General features: G+C 35.2%; 1 protein-coding gene and 1 long non-coding RNA gene across 2 annotated transcripts in view; one reads left to right on the forward strand and one right to left on the reverse strand.

Annotated features, from left to right (window-relative positions):
- LOC132597903 (uncharacterized) overlaps window positions 1-24,317 on the reverse strand; it is a 403,919-nt gene that overhangs the window by 52,792 nt on the left and 326,810 nt on the right. The gene's annotated exons all lie outside the window — the stretch shown is intronic.
- On the forward strand, window positions 2,818-10,089 carry LUM (lumican). Its single transcript, XM_030856409.3, has 3 exons — window positions 2,818-3,013; window positions 5,415-6,302; window positions 9,285-10,089. The coding sequence occupies exons 2-3, from the start codon at window positions 5,435-5,437 to the stop codon at window positions 9,437-9,439; spliced, it is 1,023 nt and encodes a 340-aa protein (XP_030712269.1). The 5' UTR covers window positions 2,818-3,013; window positions 5,415-5,434; the 3' UTR covers window positions 9,440-10,089.

The following is a 24,317-nucleotide window of genomic DNA, read 5'->3' on the forward strand; positions in this document are numbered from 1 at the left end:
GGGATGACTTCACTTTCATAGATGCACAGTTGTATCTCACTGCATACACAGAGCTCTGGGGAACATGGCATGCAATCCAACCACCACAAAAGGAAAACAATATTGCAGCTCATTTGGATGGAGTACTCTTACCACATTATCTTTAGCTCTACATATGAGAAAAAAAGACCAGCAGCAGTACTTGTGGAACTGGTTTCATAGAACCCATCATTAGATGATCTCTGAGATTCATCTCAATTCTGTGGTTCTATGACTCTATGAATAATAACTAATAATAGCTATAAAATATTATGCATTTAAATGTATTAATCACTTATTTTAAGCCAAGTCCTATATCAATGGTGTTATACATGTGTCCTTTGATGCTCATATGTTTTCCTACAGAAATCTTCACAGCCATTTTAAAGACGAAGACACTAAAGCTATCAAAATTACATACTTTTTTCATTTTCACCCCTGATAGGTTGCTTGAGAAAGTTTCTAATCTATATCTATCTTTCCACAAAGTCTGGGCTGTTTACTACTTTCCGACTACTACTTTTCTGTCCTACTTTTCAGAATGCTTATGACAGAGGGAACAGTCAAGTTGCAGTGAGCCTGGGGGCTTTGAGAAGTCCAAGGTTGGATTCAGAACCAGGTAGGTGAAACAGTCATAATGTTCCTCATCATCCTTGCTGGTCTCAAGTAACAGTGGGAATCCAGCTGATGGGCTGAGGGGGCAACTTAATCATTTTAACATGGATTCTGATGAAATCTCCAACGTCCATTATCACAAAGGACCTGATTTCCATTCACCAGGATGGAAAGCTCCAACCTCACCCAGAAGCTCTAACCTGTGCACATGGGCATGTGTGGGAATGTGAGCATGTGGTATACAAAGAAAGAAATGATGCTTAGCTAACTTTTTTGCCATTTGAAAACTATTGGCTGGTTTATATTTAAGCCTTTTCTAAACTGCTAATAATATTGCCTAGAAAATATTTTAAACTGATTAACTACCTTGTCTCAGCTCCATCCTGTCCACCCTCTTCCCAGTGGGTGAAGATGCTCATGACTTTGTTCTTCCATTTAGTTGTTAGGTGACGTTTAGCAAATTATTTAGACTTTCTGAGTCTCCATTTTTACTTCTTTGAAAATGTGAAAATAATACTTATATGGATTTTATAGCATGAAATATGTGAATTTGAAATATGTGAAATATGTGAAAATTCTGAGAATAAAGCATAGAATAAGGTAGATACACCATAAATATTAATTTCATTTCTTTCTAGTGGGCCCAAGCAATATGCTTTAAAATGTGCAACGTTATCCAATTATTGGTCTCACAGAACTAATTTTATAGAAAAAGTTATATGTGGACAATATCAGTTTCACAATGAGGTAAATCCAACTTAATGCATTTAAACTTTATTACAGGTACCACAACACATTTATTGCTCATAAAGAAAAATCCTTGGAATATATAGCTGGAACTTTACACACAAAATCTCAGATGATAGAATTTGACACACAAGGTTAATGCTTAGAATGGTTTTAGCTGTCTCTTACAATGAGCCACTAATTATATGTGATTGGTCTACTTGTCTTTCTCTTCTTGATTTCTTCTAAGTTTATTCATGCCCTCTATTGTAAAACTGAGGCCTTTCTAAAATTTTCTTAAAATGTTATGCTATGAATCGCCTTACCATTCTATGAATTACTTTCAATAAGATTATCTTTTGTTTTTTTAACAGTTCTCTGACAAAAATGAGACATTTATACTAACTTAATTTTTCGGGCAAATGCATCAGTGGCCACAGAGATTAAATAACTTTCAACAGGTCTCATAGCTAAAAAGTGACATATTTAAGCTATTTTAAAAGGGAAAAATCTTACAATGTGGCAACTTAAAGTATCTGATTCTAAGAGTTCTTACGAACATGAGGAAATGAAAATTTTGCAGGGAAAAAATCATATAAATAAAGCTGATACAATCACAAAATGAAATAGACAAGATATTGAGTAGATCTCTCATTTTCTAGAAGCATGCATCAGGAAATGATAAGGAAAGATACACCAAACCAGGCCTTTAGGAGATTACAACTTAGCATAATTTTTAGTTTTGAAAAAATATTGCTAGCATGCAAAGACAGAGTGAAAAATAATTACTTTGTGATATTTTTAGTACACATTTATTTCTTTCATGTTCTTTTATGTTTTTTGGCAATAAGCCATAGAATACTCTCCCCAAGTAAGGTTTTGGATGAATTCCTAAATTAAATCCACAAAATAAGAAACAGGCAGAATATTACTGATTGATTCCAGACCTGAAGAGCATAAAACGAGTCTGTTTAACATAAGTAAACTGGAAATATTGTTGCTTATCACTTGTATCAGAGTACAAATGAAGCATTTAAATATTTTAGAAACTAATGTAAGCTTCCCCCTTGGCTAAAAATTGAGTCCAAGTAAATCAGTATAGATTTCACGAGTAATGAGCAAAAATGATTCAATTCTTCTGAGTCTGCTCATTTGCATTTTCCTGAAATGGTTTACTCTGTTGATTTATGAGACCTTTAGATGAACATGATAGTTAGCTGAGAGAATTACATTTAATTGTTGTCACAGCTATAGAAGTAAAGGGCTTTGTAAGAGAAATGTTATCACTGGAGATGCCTCATTTGCAGCAGTACTCAATTTGGGATTAAAAGCTATGGTATTGGGGCTGGTTCAGCATGTATCTCTCTCTTATTCCATAGGGAGTGAGCTGGGCTGTCCTTGCTCACCAAGTCCACCTGCACCTCGTTAGAGAGCAGAATGTTTGCATGCCACACCACAAGATCCCCACAATGACATAACTCCATTCAGAGACTGGCGTGACTGGGCTGGGTTTCCCCCACTCAGCTCTTGTATCACTAAGAATCTGGCAGCCAGTTCCGTCCTGACAGAGTTTACAGCATATATTGGTGGATTCTTGTCCACCAAGCAGAGCATCTGCTTTAAGAATTAACGAAAGCAGTGTCGAGACAGTAAGGTAAGTGCTGTTTTAACTATAGCACTGGGGATGCTGACTGTTTGGGACGGTGTTTATTGTAACAGGAACAGAAAAAATTCCAGAGCAACTTTGCCAATTGCTATTCAACAGCAAATCCACAGTTTTGAGCATTTACTTTCACATTTTGCTTAATATACTTTCCATGATTTATGGATTTGAGATACATTTTATACAGTCTATAATGCCTTACTTAGCTAAGGAAGTTATAAAAAGTTTCAAGGTTGGAATGAGAAAATTAGACACAGTGAAAAAGTATGGCATTTAAAATGTTTGCTATTTCATGCTAATTAGTTAAATATGTTAGTATTGTTAGAACCTAATTTTGGAGCAAAGAAGGGCCATTTCAATCAGTCATCAAAATATTTTGCCACAAGTATGTTGCTACAGTTTGTTATAATTTGCCATAAACATTTTATGCTGTTATAAAATGTGAGCTAAAGGATTATTTATTTCTATTTTGTTAATTTTAAAGATTTGGATTGTGGATGTATGTCTTAAGAAACAGGAACATGTTTTAAAGAAATTCTGGTAAATATGATTTACTTTTTGAAAAAAAAGCATTTTCTTCATAGCCACAGGTATTTGAAAAAACTGGGGGACAGTAAAGCGTGGTTTTGCTTCATAGTGGAGTCATTATACGGTTACAGATTCTCTTTGAATTCAGAGCCCTTGTTTTGACTTTGCCAAAAAATATGGAAGCATTTTCCATTACTATTCGCACTATAGTTCCCATGTCTAGTTTAGTGTATACTGAATTAAACTAAGGTGGAAGCTTATTAATGAAGTAAGAAAAATCTTTACAACATTAACATAATTGTAACTCGTAAAGAATCCTATAATTACATTAGCACTATGTAATAGATCTCATGGCCAAGTCCTGTCAACTAAATTAAATGACTCCATCATAATCTTAGAGAATAATTTACAAAGAATCTGGCTACATTATTTCTGTTATAAGAGTGACTCTAACAACGTTTTTGAGTGTTTCATCTGCTAAAATAAAGTGCTTTATAATTCCAAGTTAAAGCAAAGCATAGATATTTAAAATTCCTGATAGTGGAAAATCCTGCTTATCCCAAACTACCTAGATCCAAAAGCTTGTACCATGTTTCTCACAGGAAGAGATTTTATTTTATGGTATCCATTGGAATGTGGATACTGCTTCACATTAACAATTTCCCTCCCAGAGTTACCAACTGCTCAGCTATAACTCCTCATTCTACAAAAGCCCAACTGTTATATCCTATTTGCCGTTACCTAAATTGCTGACCCAGTGCTTCCCCAAGCAATTGAAATGTACTTCTTTGAACCTCTCCTTAGAAAAAGGTTCATATGAGAAGATCACTGTTACAAATTGTTTTTAATTTATATTCTCAAATTTATCCTTTCCTACATGGCTCTTAATGCCACTGTTTAATACAGACTTTCCTCAGTTCCACATCTCTCCCACTTCCATTCAGTGAAAGCACTAAAATCCGGATAAGCAAACCCTGTCTTCTTAAATTTTGACATGAAGAACGTAGGCAAATTGTGAGTGATTGAAAGAAAAACATTCATTCAAATCTTTGAAAAGAATCTCATTCTCTACCAGTTAGACCTCTTTCTAGGTTTAAAAAATGTTTAGAGTTTGTGACATTTCCTTGATGAGTAAACATTAATTTTACTAAACCTAATATACTAAATATTAATTTTCAAACACAGTTTTGTAATGTGCTTAAAAGCATAGAATGTTAAACAAAAGGTGAAATAACATGCACACACCCCCACCAAGACTTCTGTTCACCTTCCTCAGAATCAACAACCATAAAGACATTTTTAAAGGAACATGCCACGACTGCCACCACGCCCCCTCCACACACACAGAAGACCAGCTTTCCTGCAGACAACATCACAGATTGCCCACGTTTTCAGTAAGGATCTACTTAATGAGACATTTCAATGATGTTGAATGGTGGGGTAGAGGGTACAATTTACAATTGTCTTCTCGTTTTCATTTCTTCTGGTTTTGAAGGTATTCTGAAGCAGTGTTCTAACATGGTGGTTAATGGGCACCTCCCAGAAACCTCTTGCAGGAAGATATTTAATTAAGGAAGGACCTAGAGAAGTTGACTGGGATAGTTAGGCCTGGCTCGCCCAGAAGGGGGCGCATGTGAATGCAATCTGCCCTGGAATCTGTTCACTTCCCCATCCGTTGTAAACATATGTCCTTAACCTACTCCTCAAATGCAAATTAACAAGACATCATTAGTGCAGTAAAAAAAAAAAAAAAAGCACTATAAAGTAATAAAATTCACATTTGCTAATGCATTTTCTTTCTTCTTAGTATACTTTTCCTGAAAGGATACTATTTTATAATAATACATGTTTCCACTTTATTTAGGATTCAAAGCATTTGCCAAAATGAATCTAGGTATGTTTCCTCTCCTCTTGGCATTAATTGGCTGTGCCAGCAGCAGCTACTACTATGAGGATTATGATTTCCCCCTATCGATTTATGGGAGATCATCACCAAACTGTGCACCAGAATGTAACTGCCCTGAAAGCTACCCAACGGCCATGTACTGCGATGAGCTGAAATTGAAAAGTGTGCCAATGGTGCCTGTTGGAATCAAGTACCTTTACCTTAGGAATAACCAGATTGACCATATTGATGATAAGACCTTTGAAAATGTAACTGATCTGCAGTGGCTCATTCTAGATCATAACCTTCTAGAAAATTCCAAGATAAAAGGAAAAGTTTTCTCTAAACTGAAGCAACTGAAGAAGCTGCATATAAATTACAACAATCTGACAGAATCTGTGGGCCCACTTCCCAAATCTCTGGTGGACCTGCAGCTCACTAACAACAAGATCTCGAAGCTTGGCTCCTTTGATGGACTGGTTAACCTGACATTTGTCCACCTTCAACACAATCAGCTGAAAGAGGATGCTGTTTCAGCTGCTTTTAAAGGTCTTAGGTCACTTGAATACCTTGACTTGAGCTCCAATCAGATGACCAAATTGCCTTCTGGTCTCCCAGTATCTCTTCTAACTCTCTACTTAGACAACAATAAGATCAGCAACATCCCTGATGAGTATTTCAAGCGTTTTAATGGATTGCAGTATCTGCGTTTGTCTCATAATGAACTGGCTGATAGTGGAATACCTGGAAATTCTTTTAATGTATCATCCTTGCTGGAGCTGGACCTCTCCTATAATAAACTTAAAAACATACCGACTGTCAGTGAAAACCTTGAAAACTATTACCTGGAGGTCAATGAACTTGAAAGTAAGTAGAAAGCTGTGCCTATGATTGATTGATGTTTCCTCAAGGTTTTAAATGCCTAAGTTGTGTGACACAAGTACTGCATCTGGCTCCAGTTAAAAAAAATGAAAATGCCAACAAAATATTTCTCTAGAATATAGAATTCTAGCTTAGTTATTTATCCAATATCTGGCTTTGCTTTGGAGTGTCCAGATAAGAAACCATTAAGGTCATAGAATTTAAGCACTCATTTCTTCAAATGTAATACTCTGGGCTAATTAATCCTGCTGTGTTATCTCTTGATTTTTATCTGTTTATTATTTGCCTCCTTCATGACTTCGATTTGTGTCTACATTTATTTCTTGACAAGATGTAGCTGAGGGAGAAATCAACAAGTCCACAACCAGCAGAGGCTTTTACAGAGCCTCTGCTTGTCCCCAGAGCAGCCCGTGTACACTCATGGTCTCCTCTGACATTTTTACTTGGGACTCAACATACTACTCCGCTATCATGACCATCATCTATCTCTGTTATCACTGTTATGGTTGGTGTGTATGGTCTTCATGGTGTTCTTATGAGGACTGTGAGAAAGTTTAAGGAGGAATATGATAAGGGTTTGGAATATTTTTTACTAGTTACAAAGCCCCTTTTCTTATACACAACCCTTCACCTCATTTGATTTTCCCACAGTTTCTCCTTCCTTTCTCTTACTTCCAGAGTTTATTTTTCATTTATCTACTGGGTGGGAGTTTGACCTATTCCACTTGAGCTGTTTATGTACTCTTCTGGTCTCCTGGGACATTTTTCAATTTAAGCTATAAAGATTCATATGGGAAATTGACATTCACCAATCCCTACCTTATTCTTTAATGGAAGTTGGAAGAAGAAAAAAACCTATAATTCATAGATGAAGTTTTTAAAATGAAAACTCAGGTGGGAAACACTGATTCACATAGTAAATGATTTTATAATAATCTATTGAAATTTTAAAATAATCTATTGAAATTGAACATCTTTATATTATAACAGTTGGTTCCCTTCTCCTACTGGGTAAGGATATTGGCACTCATCTGAAAAAAAAATTTCAGTATGCCTTACTAATATAATTCTGCAATAGTAGTTCTGTAATTCTGCAATAGTTTCATGTAACTCCTAGTAGGGCTGGGGTGTTCTCATGAAGGAGTCCATGATTGCCAACTCTGCAATGCCATGTGTTCTTTCTTGTGTCTGCAAAGTTTGTTTGTCATATAATACACAGTCAAGCTATCAGAGCTAAACCCTTACAGCTGTTTCCAGGGCAAAATTCACTATGTGGCAATATATGGTCCCACATTATAAACATTTGTGGTCAGGAGGAAGGATACTCAGACAGGCCAAAATGCTACGGGGACGTAAGATGTTTGAGGGCTGAAGAAATCCATTAGATTTTGTGGGTGGAGGTTAGCTGCAGAAGCAAGACTACCTCCTACTCTGAGACAAGAAAGGGGAGAGATATAGATGCAGGGGCATTTGAAGGTGGAAAAAACAGTTTTCATTGTATGAGTGAAAAGGGAAGAGCCAATGTAGGAGATGGGACAGATGGACTCTGTGAGAAATGCCAGCAGCTGCTCCGTGCCTAGCTGAGACTGAAATCCGAATGCCCAGCTCATATAGTCATTTGAAAGTGAGTAGTTACCTTTCTCCCTTCCTTATCCTTGACACTTAGGTTTACATATTTCAGGAATTCTTGCCGTGTGACTTTGCATGTGTGTCTTCAACTTAGTTTATCTTGCCGCATAATAATTATGCATACCAACTGCCCACCTTCTCTTAAGGTAATAAGAGTCCCTTAATGTTTTTCCAATATTAGGAAATACCCAGCCAAAAACAATTTGTCATATTTCAAACTTGCAACTTTAAGCGTTAAGCTAGTCACAGATCTTCCTAGTGTAAAGCAATCTAGAAAACAGAAAAAATTAAAAGGACGCCAATAATTATTTAGTACAAAGTATGTGCTAGCACTGTGTGAAGTGCTTTACATACCTTAATTAATGTAATCTTCATGCCACACAGTGTGATAGATATATCTAAAAAGAAGACCTGATAAATGTCTCAGATGGCAAACGACAGAGGTGAAAAACTAATATAGACCTAAACCCATGTTTTTTCCATTGTTCCATACTTCAGAGGCAGATACCATAACCAAGAACCCTGGAATTTGACAGATGAGTTATTTAAGACAACATCTTAGAGGAAAGGACTGCAGTGTGTTTGGGCTTCCACTGAAATCTTTGTTAGCTAGAGTTGAAGAATGAAAGAAAATAACATGATACAGGACCAGATAAGGTTAATCTGAAATACACTTGGGCAACCATAGGCAGTTTCTATATACATACACAGACCATGCTATCCAGTAACCTTCTCAGTGTCCATTAAAAATTAAATCAGTTGTTCATTTGTGGCAGCTTTTTGACCACAGAAGAAAAGGGCATGAGGTGAGATGGTGGACATTCCATGATTTGGTTTTTGCTTTGGGGTTTTGAATCTTTGTCATGAAGTGCGGTTGTTGGAAAACTGTTTAGAGTTCATTTATTTAACCCCTTTTATTTTAAGAGGCAAAAACCCAGAATACTTACATGGTGAGATTGCTCATATAACAGCACCAATTTTAGGTTTCCTCAGGCTAGACTTAATATTTCAAACTAAAGCTTAGACAATATGACACATTCACTGAGTGTCCTTCTATAAGCAAGTATTTCTAAATCAAGAACTTAAAGTTCTCTTCCTTGAAACATTTCATTAAATCTTCTGACCTACCGTAAGTATTCTTTACTAAATATTGCTGGGCTATTTGGTAGTCTGAAATATTCCTTTAGTAGTTCCAAATTCAAAGATACATCAAATAAGTGGGAAAAAGTTTTATTGGATATTATTATAGATTTGAAAGTTTTTAAAAATGATGGTTTCAAGCCCATGTACTAAAAAGAAAAAAAAACGATTGAAGTGTTTCATTCTTTAATTTTCCAGAGTTTGAAGTAAAGAGCTTCTGTAAGATCCTGGGACCATTATCCTACTCCAAGATCAAACATTTGCGCTTGGATGGCAATCGCATCACCCAAACCAGTCTGCCACCGGATATGTATGAATGTCTACGTGTAGCAAATGAGATCACCGTTAACTGATATCTACTAATTCCAATTATACTGAGATATATCCTGGAACAGCAGTTTATGGTTATGTTTATTTGTGTGTCAGTTTTTCTAGTATTCATTTTTTGTTGCTGTTTATTGCTTCCATACATTTCAAATTCTGAGGGAAAATGTTTTGTAAACATTTTACTACTTTTTTAAAAGAAAAGATGAAAGGCAGGCCTGTTTCATCAAAAATACAGACACACACACACACACACATAGACAATAAAATGAATGCTTTATTTGTAAATTTAGTGGGTTTTTTCCTATCTCCTGTCAAATGATGTGAAAAGCTTTCTACTGGTTTTGTGGAAGTCAGCCAAGTTTTATAATTTCTAAACCTTAACTTAATGTGCCAAAAAGCATGGATTACATGCCTATGGGTGTTTACTGTCTTGAAGCAAATTATCTCAATGTTCAAATTTGTTTAGCTGAAAAATAGATGGTAAATTTTGAGACAAATGATCTTGCAAATTAGACAAAATTCATGAAACCACATACAATTAAAGCAATATTTTTAGTGTTAGGAATATATATTTACCTAACGAAACTTTTCTTTTCTAGAATTACTTTTCACTCTAAGTCATATGTATGTTTCTTTTTGATTATTTGCATGTTATGTTTAACAAGCTAATAGCAAAATAAAACATAGCAAATGGCATCACTGTGTTTGACTTCTTGTGAAATTCATAACTCTCCTATAAAAATAGATAAAATAATAGATTAGAATTCAAAAAAGATCTCTAGCCTGACATATTTTACTTATGTTAAATAGAATTTTTAATTAACTAAATTATTTGCTTCTAGCATCCACCTGTAAAGAGTTTTTAAACACATCTTACAATATGTACTTAAAAGTGTGCAGATCCCAATTGTGTCCTACAGTTCAACTCAGTTCTGACAGTATGTGCCTGGAGATAGTGTCGGATTGTACAGGTTAAGGGTTCAGTCCTACAGGACTGCCCTCCCTCCCCACTTCAGATGCCAGCTGAAAGTCCAGATTGTTACCTCCACTTCTGACCAACAAGCTATACATCAGCGGTTCCCAAGACCCTGTCCTGGACTTGAGGAATTTGCTGGAGCAGCTCACAGAACAGGAAAACTCTTTACTCACTAGATTATTCGTTTATTATAAAATGATACAACTCACGGGGGACTTCCTTGGTGGTCCCGTGGTGAAGAATCCACCTTGCAATGCAGGGACACAGGTTCGATCCCTGGTCGGGGAACTAAGATTCCCACATGCTGCTGTGCAACTAAGTCTGCGCGCCACAACTGCTGAGCCCACGCGCCTCAACTAGAGAGCCTGTGTGCCGCAAACTACAGAGCCCACATGCCCTGGAGCCTGCGTGTCACAGCTAGAGAAGAGAAAAAAAACGCGCACACCACAACTAGAGAGAAGCCCATGTGTCACAATGAAAGATCCCGCTTGCCGCAACTAAGTCTCAAAGCAGCACTCCCCCAAAAATAAATAAATGAAATAAAATGATACAACTCAGGAACAGCCAGATTGAAGAGATGCAAGGCAAGGTATGGGGAAAGGGTGCTGAGCTTCCATGCCCTCTCCAAGCACGCCACCCTCCCCAAATCTCCACAGGTTCACCAATCAGAAAGCTCTCTGAATCTTGTCCTTTGGGTTTTTATGGAGGCTTCATTTCATAGCCATGACTGATTAAACAGTCATTGGCCATTGGCAATTGAACTCAATCTCCAGTACCTCTGCCCTCCCAGGAGGTGAGGGAGAGCGACTGAAAGTTCAGACACTCTAATCATGCGTTGGATCTCTTGGCAACAAGCCCCCCATCCTTAGGTTACCTAAGAGCTTTCCAAAATCACCTCATTAACATAATAAAAGACACCTTATTGCTCTTATTCAGGAAGTTCCAAAGGCTTTAGGAGTTGTGAGCCAGAAACCTTGGACAAAGACCAAATATATATATAAGAAATATATTTTGATCATCTGAATGACCAAATATATATTTCTTATAAATCACAATATTACAGTATTTAAATCTCACAACTTCCTTGGATATTTGTCATTATTTCTTCCATTTCTGTTGGTTTTACAGATTTATACGCAGTGATATTATATCAAATAAAAAGCAGCTATAAGATCTCAGCAGTCACTAGTTGGTTGTAAGCAAAAACGGCAGATAACTCCCAGGACTGAAAATGTTGAATGTATATAAAATTTTCAGAAAATGAGATTTAAAATATCACTTTATATTGAAACCACTATATTTGTAACATAACGTTAGAATTTATAATACAGAAAAAGTATATCCATGATTCTATACAATGGGAAATAGTAAGGCATATAATTTATAACTTCTACCTACCTAGTTAACAATAAAGCATATGGAGCCAAATGTTGTTCAGTCAAATATACTCATCCTTGTATGAGCGTATATATAGTCTCAAATGTGTCTAAAAGAAGGGCATCATCTCTCTCAAGTATAATTAAAACATTAACAGAACATTTTTAGTGAACTCTATCTTGTGGTAAAATGGTCTATCATCAAAGGACCATTATCAGTTAAGACAGCACTGACTGGATGATGTGTGACACGTATATTATGTAATTCTGAAAACAGCAATTTCCCTTGTAGTTAATGTTTGGTTGACAAGGACCAAATTAAGCACAAAGTCACACTTCTTGCAGAAGCATCTGAGGAAGACACTAGTTAGATACTGTTTGGGGACAGCTCCTCTTTCTAGCGGCCAGACCCCATCTCTCCAGGGCAGAGCTGGAGAAGAGAAGATACTGTTTGCTCTTTCACTCATGGTGACAGCCTTAGGGAGGAAAGGATATTGAAGATTCTTTATCTGCTCTTCTCTCATCCCTCCCACTCCCACCCCAGCTATGGTAACGTTTTCCAACATTTCAAGTGTATAATCAGCATGTTGAAATGATTTTCTAAATTCAGATTACCAAACACAGTACCCCAGATATACAGACCCGAAAAGTTATGCAACATAGGATTCCACATTTTTAGAGAATATAAGAATAAGTGATTCTTATACTGGTGGTCAACAATACACATTTTTAAGAACACCGACTTAGTGTGATCCAGCCACTGAAATCCCAAACAGTTAAAACGCAGAAACGTCCTTTTCTTTAGGGAAGCGGAATAGAAAGAAGCATGTCGTTTGCAGTACATGTACATGAGAAAAAATAATATTTTTCCTGTATTCTAATCTATTTAAGCTAACTTCATGAAGATAACATGTACCACTTCTGCCACCCAACTAACTCAAGAGTTGCTTCACAGATACTTCTTGCCTGTCTATGCTCTTTCTCTCCAAGAAAAGGTACTCCATCGAGAGAGATGGCTTAGGATTTACTTTGATTAAATGTTCAAGAAGGTACCTAGGGGAAATGGTCAAAACAGGGTGAATTTAAAGCAAGAACTTCTCTTGACTATCTCACTAACAACGATTCTGATTTTGTCTCCTTCTGGATAAACAACCCCATGAACGGATTAAAGCACTGATACATGTGGATTATTAGTTTTTACTAAGATTGATTCATGGAGACTTAACTATCGACCCTGATTTGGCGCAGGGACGTGGGGAGCAGGGGGAATGGAAAATGAGAAAGTCCTTCAACATCTCCATTTGAAAATCAAGGCTAAGTTATGCTTTTATGTTGAAGGAGAACTATGATGTCCTTGGGTTTTGAGGTTTGTGAGGAATTATCATGCCCTAATAAGTACAAAACTACAGATGGAAGACAGACCACTAAATGAGCCAGAGGAATGTTGATTTCTTAGTTAAAACTTCTCCAACTGGTAATAGTTGTTTTCAGAAATACTGGAGAGTTTAAAAGGTTGGTTTTACAAAGGACTGTGAATTTTTTTCCTTGTGATTTTTTAAGTTTGGGTTCCAGTTTTTTCTATAGTAGTAATTTTATCATAATGATGGCCTTAGATTTTTCTTTGGTTGGATTTTGCAACAACCATGTAAACTTGTTTAACATTTTACTCTCAAGTAAAAGAAAATGCTCATTTGTGTTAAAGTGAACTCTAAAGCAACTTTACTACCAGGAACTAAAGGTGTATATAAAATAACAATGTTATAAAATTTAAAGTAGACATGCTATAAGTATATGAAATAAACAGAAATGAATCTTTAAAATATCTAGCTAGATATTTTTATTCATTCACTCATGCATTCAGTAGATTTTGTTTCCTAATAAGATATAAAAAATTGAACTACAACACATATAGGGAAAAGTAGAAATTTAGGCAACATAAAAAGAGTGAGGTCCCATGCATTTTTAGCTCACTTTGTTAACCCCTGGTTTGCACTTTTCTGTGTAGTAACTCCTCTTTCACGTTCTGATTGACCTAAAGAGTATCACCTATATGCTTGTCTTGTCCCCTTAAAGTGTAACTGCTGTTCTATAAAAGAGAATACATTCCATGTTTTAAAAATATTCAAGAGCTTTAGCTACCTTATCTATGAATTATGTCTCAAATAAACCCCTCTCTATTCCCACTACCACTGCTTTACTTTATAATTTGCTCAATTTTCATCTAGATTTCTAAAGATTCTCATGTTTTGCTTAACTTCATCATCTACAATGTTACCAGAGTGAGTTTTTCTAATATATATAAACCTAGTCCTTTATTATTTACTTGCTTAAAATGATTCAGTGATACACCATCATTTTCAGGATGAGACTCAGGCTCCACAAGACAGCATACTAATCACCTAGGATATCAAATGTCCTGTTTGATCTGGTCCTTAGTTACCTTTACAGCCTCATCCCTAACCAGGCTTGCCAGGTCCCACTGGCACCGTGTTAAATCACTTGATGCTGCAACCATATTTACCATTTTGCAGCTGGTTTTGCTCTGGTGTCTATGAAAACTCTGTCTTTTCTTCCTGGGATCTCTTTATGCTCCTTCTATTTGGAAACACTGACACAAACTCTATCAAACTCACCTTAAGCTACTCTGTCCTTTTGCCATAAATCCCTCTTTACCTCCTCAGAATTAATATACTTTATCATTATAGGAAAATCCTGTATCATAAAAATAAAAATTCTTTATCAAAGTTCTGAGCTAGAACTAACAGTTCCCTCTATTGTGCCTCTATCTGTAAGTTTTCTGTTAATTCATTCAATAAATATTTATTGAGCTCCCACTATACTCCAGGAATGGCGTCAGTGTCAGGAATTCAGTAGTGAACAAGACCAACAAATTACTCCCCTAACAAAGTTGACGTTCATAAGGAATTCAAACAATAAAGAAGATAAATTCATACTCTGTGACTTGATGTTAGGTAGTGATACATGCTATGAAGAAAAATAAAGTACCTGAAGGGATAAGAGGGAGGGGAGGAAGTGGTGATTTTTGATTGGGTGATAAGGAAAGCCTTTCTGCGGAAGAGACTTAATTGTAATAATAATATTTATTTAAATTATATTATGTATTGATACCTTAGGGAATGCTTTTTATGTATTATTTTAGCTCAAATAATACCTATATGGTACATTCCTACTTAACAGGGGAGAAAAGCCAAGATGTAAGGTCAGACATATTTTAAGTGCTGTGACCCTCATTGGAAAACAGATTTCTACTGTCAGAGTACATGTTCTGACTTGGTAGATGCCCATGGAATTAAAAGGAGCTTAGATATGTTTATATGTGTGTCTGTAAATTCCCTCTTCCCACCCTGACAAAACACAGTGCCTGGTGGTAAGTTCTGAAGATATGATTGTTGGATAGGGTTACTGGAATCACACTGCAGTGACAAGGGGATAAGTCATGGAGGTCAATCTTGACCCAGCCCTTTTCTAGCAAGCTCCAGTACAATTGCTTCTGTTTTGGTCTCTTTAACTTTACGCAAAATATTTCAGTTTATTTTAATTCATTGGGTTCATCCAGTTCTCTCTATAAAGTCTATTTTTAACAGAACATTCTCTATTTCAAAACTTGGGATAATGGATATAGGAATATCAATCTATTTCTTCATAGTGAATTTGTCAACTTAATTTCTGGCTTCATCTTCAAAATATATCACAAATCTGACTGTTTGCCAAGACTGGTCCAGTCCACTGTCATCTCTCTTTTGAACTAAGGCAATAACCTCCTAATGCATTTCAAAGTGTACTCAAAAGTGGAATCTTACAGTTTACTCTCAAACCAGTCAGGATGAGTCTTGAAAAAATATTAATCAGATTATGTTCTACCCCAGCTTAGATAGCTGAAATATTTTCTCATCACACTTAAAATCTTAAGCCCTTATCATGACCTTCAAGGTCTGGTTGCCTTATCACTCTTCTTACCCACTCCTCTCCAAACACACTGGTCTCCCTGTTCATTGAACATGCCGAATTTATTTCCTTACTTAGCTCTGATCTCTGTCAAAAAAGACATCTGCTTAGAGTGGCCTTTACTAATCACCACATATGAAAATTTTGTATGGACTCCTCAAGGGACTCAACTCATGAAAGCAATTTTGAAGGGGAATAAAGTTTTAGGCCTCACACTCCCTGATTTTAAAATATACTACAAAGCAACAATAATTAAAACTATATGGTACTGCCATAGAAATAGATATACAGCCCAATGGAACAGAATAGAGAGCCCAGAAATAAACCCTTGCACAAGTGGCTAAATAGTTTTTGACAAGGGTGCCAAGACTGCACAATAGGGGAAAAAACAGTCTCTTCAACAAAACATGCTGAAAAAAACTGAATATCCACATGCTAAATAATGAAGTTGTACTCTTATCTTACACCACATATAAGATTTAACTGAAAATGGATTAAAGATTAAATATAAAATCTAAAACTGTTAAACTCCTGGAAAAATCATAGGGAAAAACTTCAAGGTAATTAGATTTGGCAATGATTTTTGATTGTGAAATAAAAGCAGATAACAAGATTTAAAAATAGACAATGGGACTACATCTAATTAAAAGATTTTGCATGTCTAAAGAAACAATCAACAGAGTGAAAAGGCAATCTATGGAATGGAAGAAAATAATTGCAAATCATATATCTGATAAGGGGTTAATACATATAATACAAAAGGAACTTTTACAACTCAACAATAACAACAACAAAACTCCAAATAACCTGATTAAAAATGGTCAGAAGAATAGACATTTCTCCAATGAAGACATACAAAGTAACAAATAAGCACATTAAAATATGCTCAACATCACTAATCATCAGAGAAATACAAAACCAAAACCACAATGATATACTACTTTATATCCATCAGGATGGTCACTTTCAAAAGAAGAGAAAAAAAAAGTCATTGAAGATGCTGAGAAGTTGCAACCCTTGTGCAATGTCCATGGAAATGTAAACTGGTGCAGTCACTATGGAAAAAAGGATGGAGGATCCTCATACAATTGAAGATAAGATTACCATGTGATCCAGTAATCATACCTTGGGGTATATATCCAGAAGAACTCAAAGCAGAATTTTGAAGAGATATTTGCAAACCCACATTCATTGCAGCACTGTTCACAATAGCCAAAAGGTGGAAGCAACCCAAATGTTCATCAATAGATGAATGGTTTATGAAAATTTGGTGTATACATACAATGGATTATTCTGCAGCCTTAAAAAGGAAGATTATTCTATCACATGCTACAACATGGATGAACCTTGAGGATATTATGCTAAGTAAAATAAGCCAGACACAAAAGGACATATGCAGTATGATTCCACTCATAGGAAATATCTAAAATAGTCAAAATCATAGAAACAGAAAGTAGAAGCACGCATTTTAGAAATGCAATATATAATCATTGAAAAAAAGGAGTTTTAGCAATAAAAGATATACTTGATAAAAACAGCTTCCATGAATACAGAACAGATTGAATACAGTTAGAGAGAGAATTAATGACCTTTAAGATACATAAGTGGAAAAGTTTATAGAATGCTGCAAAAGGGGATAAAGAGAAAACAAAAAATGTGAGTTTTAGAATTAAGGAAGCTAGAATAATTATTTTTAATATAGGTCTAAAAGAAGACCTGTAAAGAAAGAATTGAGAAAATGCAGAGAGAAAATATTTTAAAAGATAATACCAGGGAATTTTTCAGAGGTAATAAAAAATATAAATCCATTAATCTAGAAAGGAAAAACTACTTACAAAGGAACATCAGTTAGAATTATAGCAGATTTCTCCACAAAAAAGAGAAAAATGGAAGCCAGAAGATAATGGCATAATATATTCAAGCAGTTAGAGTAAATAACTGATAATATATATTTGTGAAAATTGTTTTCAAAAATCTATTTAAAAATAAAGATGTGTACAGTTTACCTCTTAGGATATTCCAAAAAATGATCTTCAAGGAGGAAACTGATCTCAGAAAAACTTTTTAAAGAGTAAGAAAAAAATTAAACAAATTAAATGACAAATATTAGAGAAATAAAACATGGTGTCAAATTATAAGGATCATGTTGAATTTGTGTAATTTTTTAAAAGGACGTAGAAATATATAGTTGAGAAGGAAACATATGTAAATTAGGAAGAGTAAGATAGGTGAACATGTTTTAAGCCCTTTTATCATTAAAGAAGGAGGTCAACATATTATTTTATTTTATTGTTCCTAAGGTAACTTTGTACGGTAAAATTTTAAGAGCAAGCAAAATCAGTGGAGTCTATAAATTAAAAAAACAATATGTATTTTAAAAATTGACTTAAAAAACCCAAAGATTCAATAAATCAAAATTTAAAAACACAAAGGAGAAAGAGTTTTTAAAAAATGAGACTGATAGAAATTGAAAGTTAAGATGGTAGAATTGTGTCAATATATCAACTTTCACAATAACACCAAATGTTTTAGTTAAACAATATGGTTAGCCGTAAGAGAAAAGGAAAATGTAAAAAGGTAGGAAAATATATGGGGTAAATATTAGGAAAAGATCTGGTATAGCTCTAATCATATCAGACAAAATACACTTGAAGACAAAATGTGTCATTAGCAATGAAGGTTCACAACATCACAACCTAAAGTTTAATGTAATATAAAAATATATAATAATTTAAAATATATTTGCAACTAATGAACAGTATCAAAATAAACATAGAAAATTAATATAACTAAAGAAGGGTAGAGAAAAACTTTAATAGCACTGTGGTAGATTTGAACACTCCTTTAATTATTAATATTCAAGAATATTAAAAAATCAGCAAAGATATAGAAGATTAGAACTTCCAACCTTGATTTAATGGACATATATGATATTCTATAACCAAAAATTAGAGAATTAATATCTTTTTCAAGTTCAAATAGAGCATTTATAAAAATTGATTTCATATTTGGTCACAAAGCCAAATTTGTTTTAACAAGTTTCAAAGAATAGGTCCCATTCTCAATTCACAAAATATATCAGAAGTTGACCATGAAGAAGATAATTCACATTTATTTGGAAACTAAGAAAACAATTTAAAGCACTTATGGGTCAAAAAGAAGAAATCTGAATAAAGACCTAAAAATATAATACAAATAATAGTGAAAATATTGTATATCAGAATGAGTTTGAATCTGTGATATTAGTAATTTAAGAATAATTTATAGCCTTTAATCATGTTACTGAATTGAAAATTAATGTAATAAATATTCAATTTGAATAAGGATGATTTCTTTTAAAATATGGGATAAAGAAAAGATATTCACTATCATTACTTCTATTCAACAGTTTCTTGGCAGAACTTGCCAGCATAATAGAAAAAGAATGGAATGCATTAAGAATTGGAAGATTATAAAACTCTAAATTTTTGCAGATTATATGACTGCTTAGAAAACATGAAAGAGTCTATGGATACATTATTAGAAATAGTAAGAGAAAGTACCATTTATTTGCTGATTGAATCTGAGATCCAGTGCCATTTCTTTATATTCTGTAATGCTGGATATGGGACTCTGGAAACTAGTTCCTAGATGGCTTTGCCTGTAGAGGTTTGTCAGGGGAGACACTAGAGGAAAATTGATAGATGGAAGAAGAAAATGGACTTCCAGTGTAGTTTTGTGTGTGTGTGAACTTCAACTCTGATTCTAAAATTTATGTGGGAAAGCAATGAATCAAGAATAGGCAAGGAAGGACCTTCAAGATGGCAGAGGAGTAAGAAATGGAGACCACCATCCTCCCCACAAATACATCAACATATGGAACAACTCCTACAGAACACTTACTGAACACTGGCAGAAGACCTCAGACTTCCCAAAAGCCATGTGGCTGACAGGGTTGTGGTGCTGCAGCCAGCTGTCAGGCCTGAGCCTCTGAGGTAGAAGAGCCAAGTTCAGGACGTTGGACTACCAGAGACCTCCATGCCCCATGTAATATCAATCAGTGAGAGCTCTCCCAGAGATCTCCATCTCGGTGCCAAGACTGAGCTCCACTCAATGACCAGCAAGCTACAGTACTGGACACCCCATACCAAACAACTAGCAAGACACAACACAACCACATCCATTAGCAGAGAGGCTGATTAAAGTCATAATAAGTTCACAGACACCCCAAAACACACCACTGGACATGGTTCTGCCCACCAGAAAGACAAGATCCAGCCTCATCCACCAGAACACAAGCACCATTCCCCTCTACCAAGAATTCTAGACAACCCACTGAACCAACCGCACTCACTGGGGGCAGACACCAAAAACAACGGGAAATGCGAACGTGCAGCTTGTGGAAAGGAGACCCCAAACACAGAAAGTTAGGCAAAATGAGAAGACAGAGAAATATGCAGCAGATGAAGAAGCAAGGTAAAAACCCACCAGACCAAACAAATGAAGAGTATATAGGCAGTCTACTTGAAATAAAATTCAGAGTAATTATAGTAAAAATGATCCAAAGTATTGGAAAGAGAATGGAGAAAATACAAAAAACCTTTAAGAAGGATGTAGAAGAACTAAAGAGCAGACAATGATGAGCAACACAATAAATGAAATTAAAAATTCTCTAGGAGGAATCAATAGGAAAATAACTGAGGCAGAAGAATGGATAAGTGACCTGGAAGATAAAACAGTGGAAATAACTACCGCAGAGCAGAATAAAGAAAAAATGAAAAGAATTGAGGACACTCTCAGAGACCTCTGGGACAACACTAAACTCACAAACATTCGAATTATAGGGGTCCCAGAAGAAAAAGAGCAAAAGAAGGGGACTGAGAAACTACTTGAAGAAATTATAGTTGAAAAATTACCTAATATGGGAAAGGAAATAGTCAGTCAAGTCCAGGAAGGACAGAGTCCTATACAGGATAAATCCAAGGAGAAACATTCTAGGACACATATTAATCAAACTACCAAAATTTAAATACAAAGAAAAAATACTGAAAGCAGCAATGGAAAAGCAACAAATAACATACAAGGGAAACCTCATAAGGTTAGCAGTTGATCTTTCTGAAGAAAATCTGCAAGCCAGAAGGGAGGGGCAGGACATATTTAAAGTGATGAAAAGGAGAAACCTACACCAAGATTACTCTATCCAGCAAGGATCTGATTCAGATTCGATGGAGAAATTAAAACCTTAACAGACAAGCAAAAGCTAAGAGAATTCAGCACCACCAAACCAGCTTTACAACAAATGCTAAAGGAACTTCTCTAGGCAGGAAACACAAGAGAAGGGAAAGACCTACAAAAACAAAACCAAAACAGTTAAGTAGATGGTAATAGGAGCATACATATTGACAATTACCTTAAATGTAAATGGATTAAATGCTCCAACCAAAAGACAGAATTCGGAATGGATACGAAAACAACACCCATATATATGCTGTCTAAAGAGACCCACATCACACCTAGGGACACATACAGACTGAAAGTGAGGGAATGGAAAAGGATATTCCATGCAAATGGAAATCAAAAGAAAGCTGGAGTAGCAATTCTCATATCAGACAAAATAGACTTTAAAATAAAGACTATTACAAGAGACAAAGAAAGACAATACATAATGATCAAGGGATCAATCCAAGAAGAAGATGTAACAATTGTAAATACTTATGCACCCAACATAAGAGCAGTTCAATACAAAAGGCAAATGCTAACAGCCATAAAAGGGGAAATCAACAGTAACACAATCATAGTAGGGAACTTTAACACCCCACTTTCACCAATGGCCAGATCATCCAAAATGAAAATAAATAAGGAAACACAAGCTTTAAATGAGACATTAAACAAGATGGACTTAAATTATATTTATAGGACATTGAATCCAAAAACAACAGAATACACTTTCTTCTCAAGTGCTCATGGAACATTCTCCAGGATAGATCATATCTTGGGTCACAAATCAAGTAACTTTGTGAAAATTGGTAAATTTAAGAAAATTGAAATCATATCAGGTATCTTCTCTGACCACAAAGTTATGAGACTAGATACCAATTACAGGAAAAAAACTGTGAAAAATACAAACACATGTAGGCTAAACAAAATGCTGCTAAATAACAAAGAAATCATTGAAGAAATCAAAAAGGAAATCAAAAAATACCTAGAAACAAATGACAATGAAAACACAATGACCCAAAACCTATCATATGCAGCAAAAGCAGTTCTAAGAGGGAAGTTTATAGCAATACAATCCTACCTCTAGAAACCAGAAAAATCTCAAATAAGCAACCTAACCTTACACCTAAAGCGATTAGAGAAAGAAAACAAAAAAAACCCCCAAAGTTAGCAGAAAGAAAGAAATCATAAAGATCAGATCAGAAATAAATGAAAAAGAAATAAAGGAAACAATAGCAAAGATCAACAAACCTAAAGCTGGTTCTTTGAGAAGATAAAAAAAATTGATAAACCATTAGCCAGACTCATCAAGAAAAAAAGAGAGAAGACTCAAATCAATAGCATTAGAAATGAAAAAGAAGTAACAACTGATATTGCAGAAATACAAAGGATCCTGAGAGATTACTACAAGCAATACATGTCAATAAAATGGACAACCTAGAAGAAATGGACAAATTCTTAGAGAAGTAGAACCTTCCGAGTGTGAACCAGGAAGAAATAGAAAATATAAACAGACCAATCACAAGCACCGAAATTGAAACTGTGATTAAAAATCTTCCAACCAACAAAAGCTCAGGACCAGATGGCTTCACAGGTGAATTCTATCAAACAGTCACAGAAGAGCTAACACCTATCCTTCTCAAACTCTTCCAAAATATAGCAGAGGGAGGAACACTCCCAAACTCATCTATGAGGCCACCATCACCCTGATACCAAAACCAGACAAAGATGTCACAAAAAGGAAAACTACAGGCCATTATCACTGATGAACATAGATGCAAAAATCCTCAACAAAATACTAGCAAACAGAATCCAACAACACATTAAAAGGATCATACGCCATGATCAAGCAGAGTTTATCCCAGGAATGCAAGAATTCTTCATTATACATAAATCAATCAATGTGATACACCATATTAACAAATTAAAGAATAAAAACCATATGATCATCTCAATAGATGCAGAAAAAGCTTTCAACAAAATTCAACATCCATTTATGATAAAAAGTCTCCAGAAAGTAGGCATAGAGGGAACCTACCACAACATAATGAAGGCCATGTATGACAAACCCATAGCCAACATCATTTTCAATGGTGAAAAACTGAAACTATTTCCACTACGATCAGGAACAAGATGAGGTTGTCCACTCTCACCACTATTATTCAACATAGTTTTGGAATTTTTAGCCACAGCAGTCTGAGAAGAAAAAGAAATAAATGGAATCCAAATCGGAAAAGAAGAAGTAAAATTGTCACTGTTTGAAGATGACATTATACTATACATAGAGAATCCTAAAGATGCTACCAGAAAACTATTAGAGCTAATCAATGAATTTTCTGAAGTAGCAGGATACAAAATTAATGCACAGAAATCTCTTGCATTTCTATACACGAATAATGAAAAATCTGAAAGAGAAATTAAAGAAACACTCCCACTCACCACTGCAACAAAAAGAATAAAATACCTAGGAATAAACCTACCTAAGGAGAGATAAAAGATGTGTATGCAGAAAACTATAAGATACTGATGAAAGAAATTAAAGATGATACAAACAGATGGAGAGATATACCATGTTCTTGGATTGGAAGAACCAACATTGTGAAAATCACTATACTACCCAAAGCAATCTACAGATTCAATGCAATCCCTATCAAACTACCGATGGCATTTTTCACAGAACTAGAACAAAAAATTTCACAATTTGTATGGAAACACAAAGGACCCCAAATAGCCAAAGCAATCTTGAGAAAGAAAAATGGAGCTGGAAGAATCAGGCTCCCTCACTTCAGACTATACTACAAAGCTACAGTAATCAAGACAGTATGGTACTGGCACAAAAACAGAAATATAGACAATGGAACAGGTTAGAAAGCCCAGAGATAAACCCACACACATATGGTCACCTTATGTTTCATAAAGGAGGCAAGAATATACACTGGAGAAAAGACAGCCCCTTCAATAAGTGGTGCTGGGAAAACTGGACAGCTACATGTAAAAGAATGAAATTAGAACACTCCCTAACACCATACACAAAAATAACTCAAAATGGATTAAAGATCTAAATGTAAGGCCAGACACTATAAAATGCTTAGATGAAAACACAGGCAGAACACTCTATTACATAAATCACAGCAAGATCCTTTTTGACCCACCTCCTAGAGAAGTGGAAATAAAAACAAAAATAAATAAGTGGAACCTAATGAAACTTAAAAGCTTTTGCACAGCAAATAAAACCATAAACAAGAGGAAAAGACAACCCTTAGAATGGGAGAAAATATTTGCAAATGAAGCAAAGGACAAAGGATTAATCTCCAAAATATATAAGCAGCTCATGCAGCTCAGTACCAAAGAAAACAAACAACCCAATCCAAAAATGGGTGGAAGACCTAA

The sequence above is a fragment of the Globicephala melas genome, chromosome 10, assembly GCF_963455315.2.
Source record: "Globicephala melas chromosome 10, mGloMel1.2, whole genome shotgun sequence".
In the NCBI taxonomy this organism is placed as follows: Eukaryota; Metazoa; Chordata; class Mammalia; order Artiodactyla; family Delphinidae; genus Globicephala; species Globicephala melas.

Excerpts from the sequence above, each read along its gene's own strand:
- LUM (XM_030856409.3), top strand. The coding sequence starts at position 5,435 with ATGAATCTAGGTATGTTTCCTCTCCTCTTGGCATTAATTGGCTGTGCC. Across the intron at positions 6,303-9,284 it reads GGAGGTCAATGAACTTGAAA|AGTTTGAAGTAAAGAGCTTC; the intron begins GTAAGTAGAAAG and ends TTAATTTTCCAG.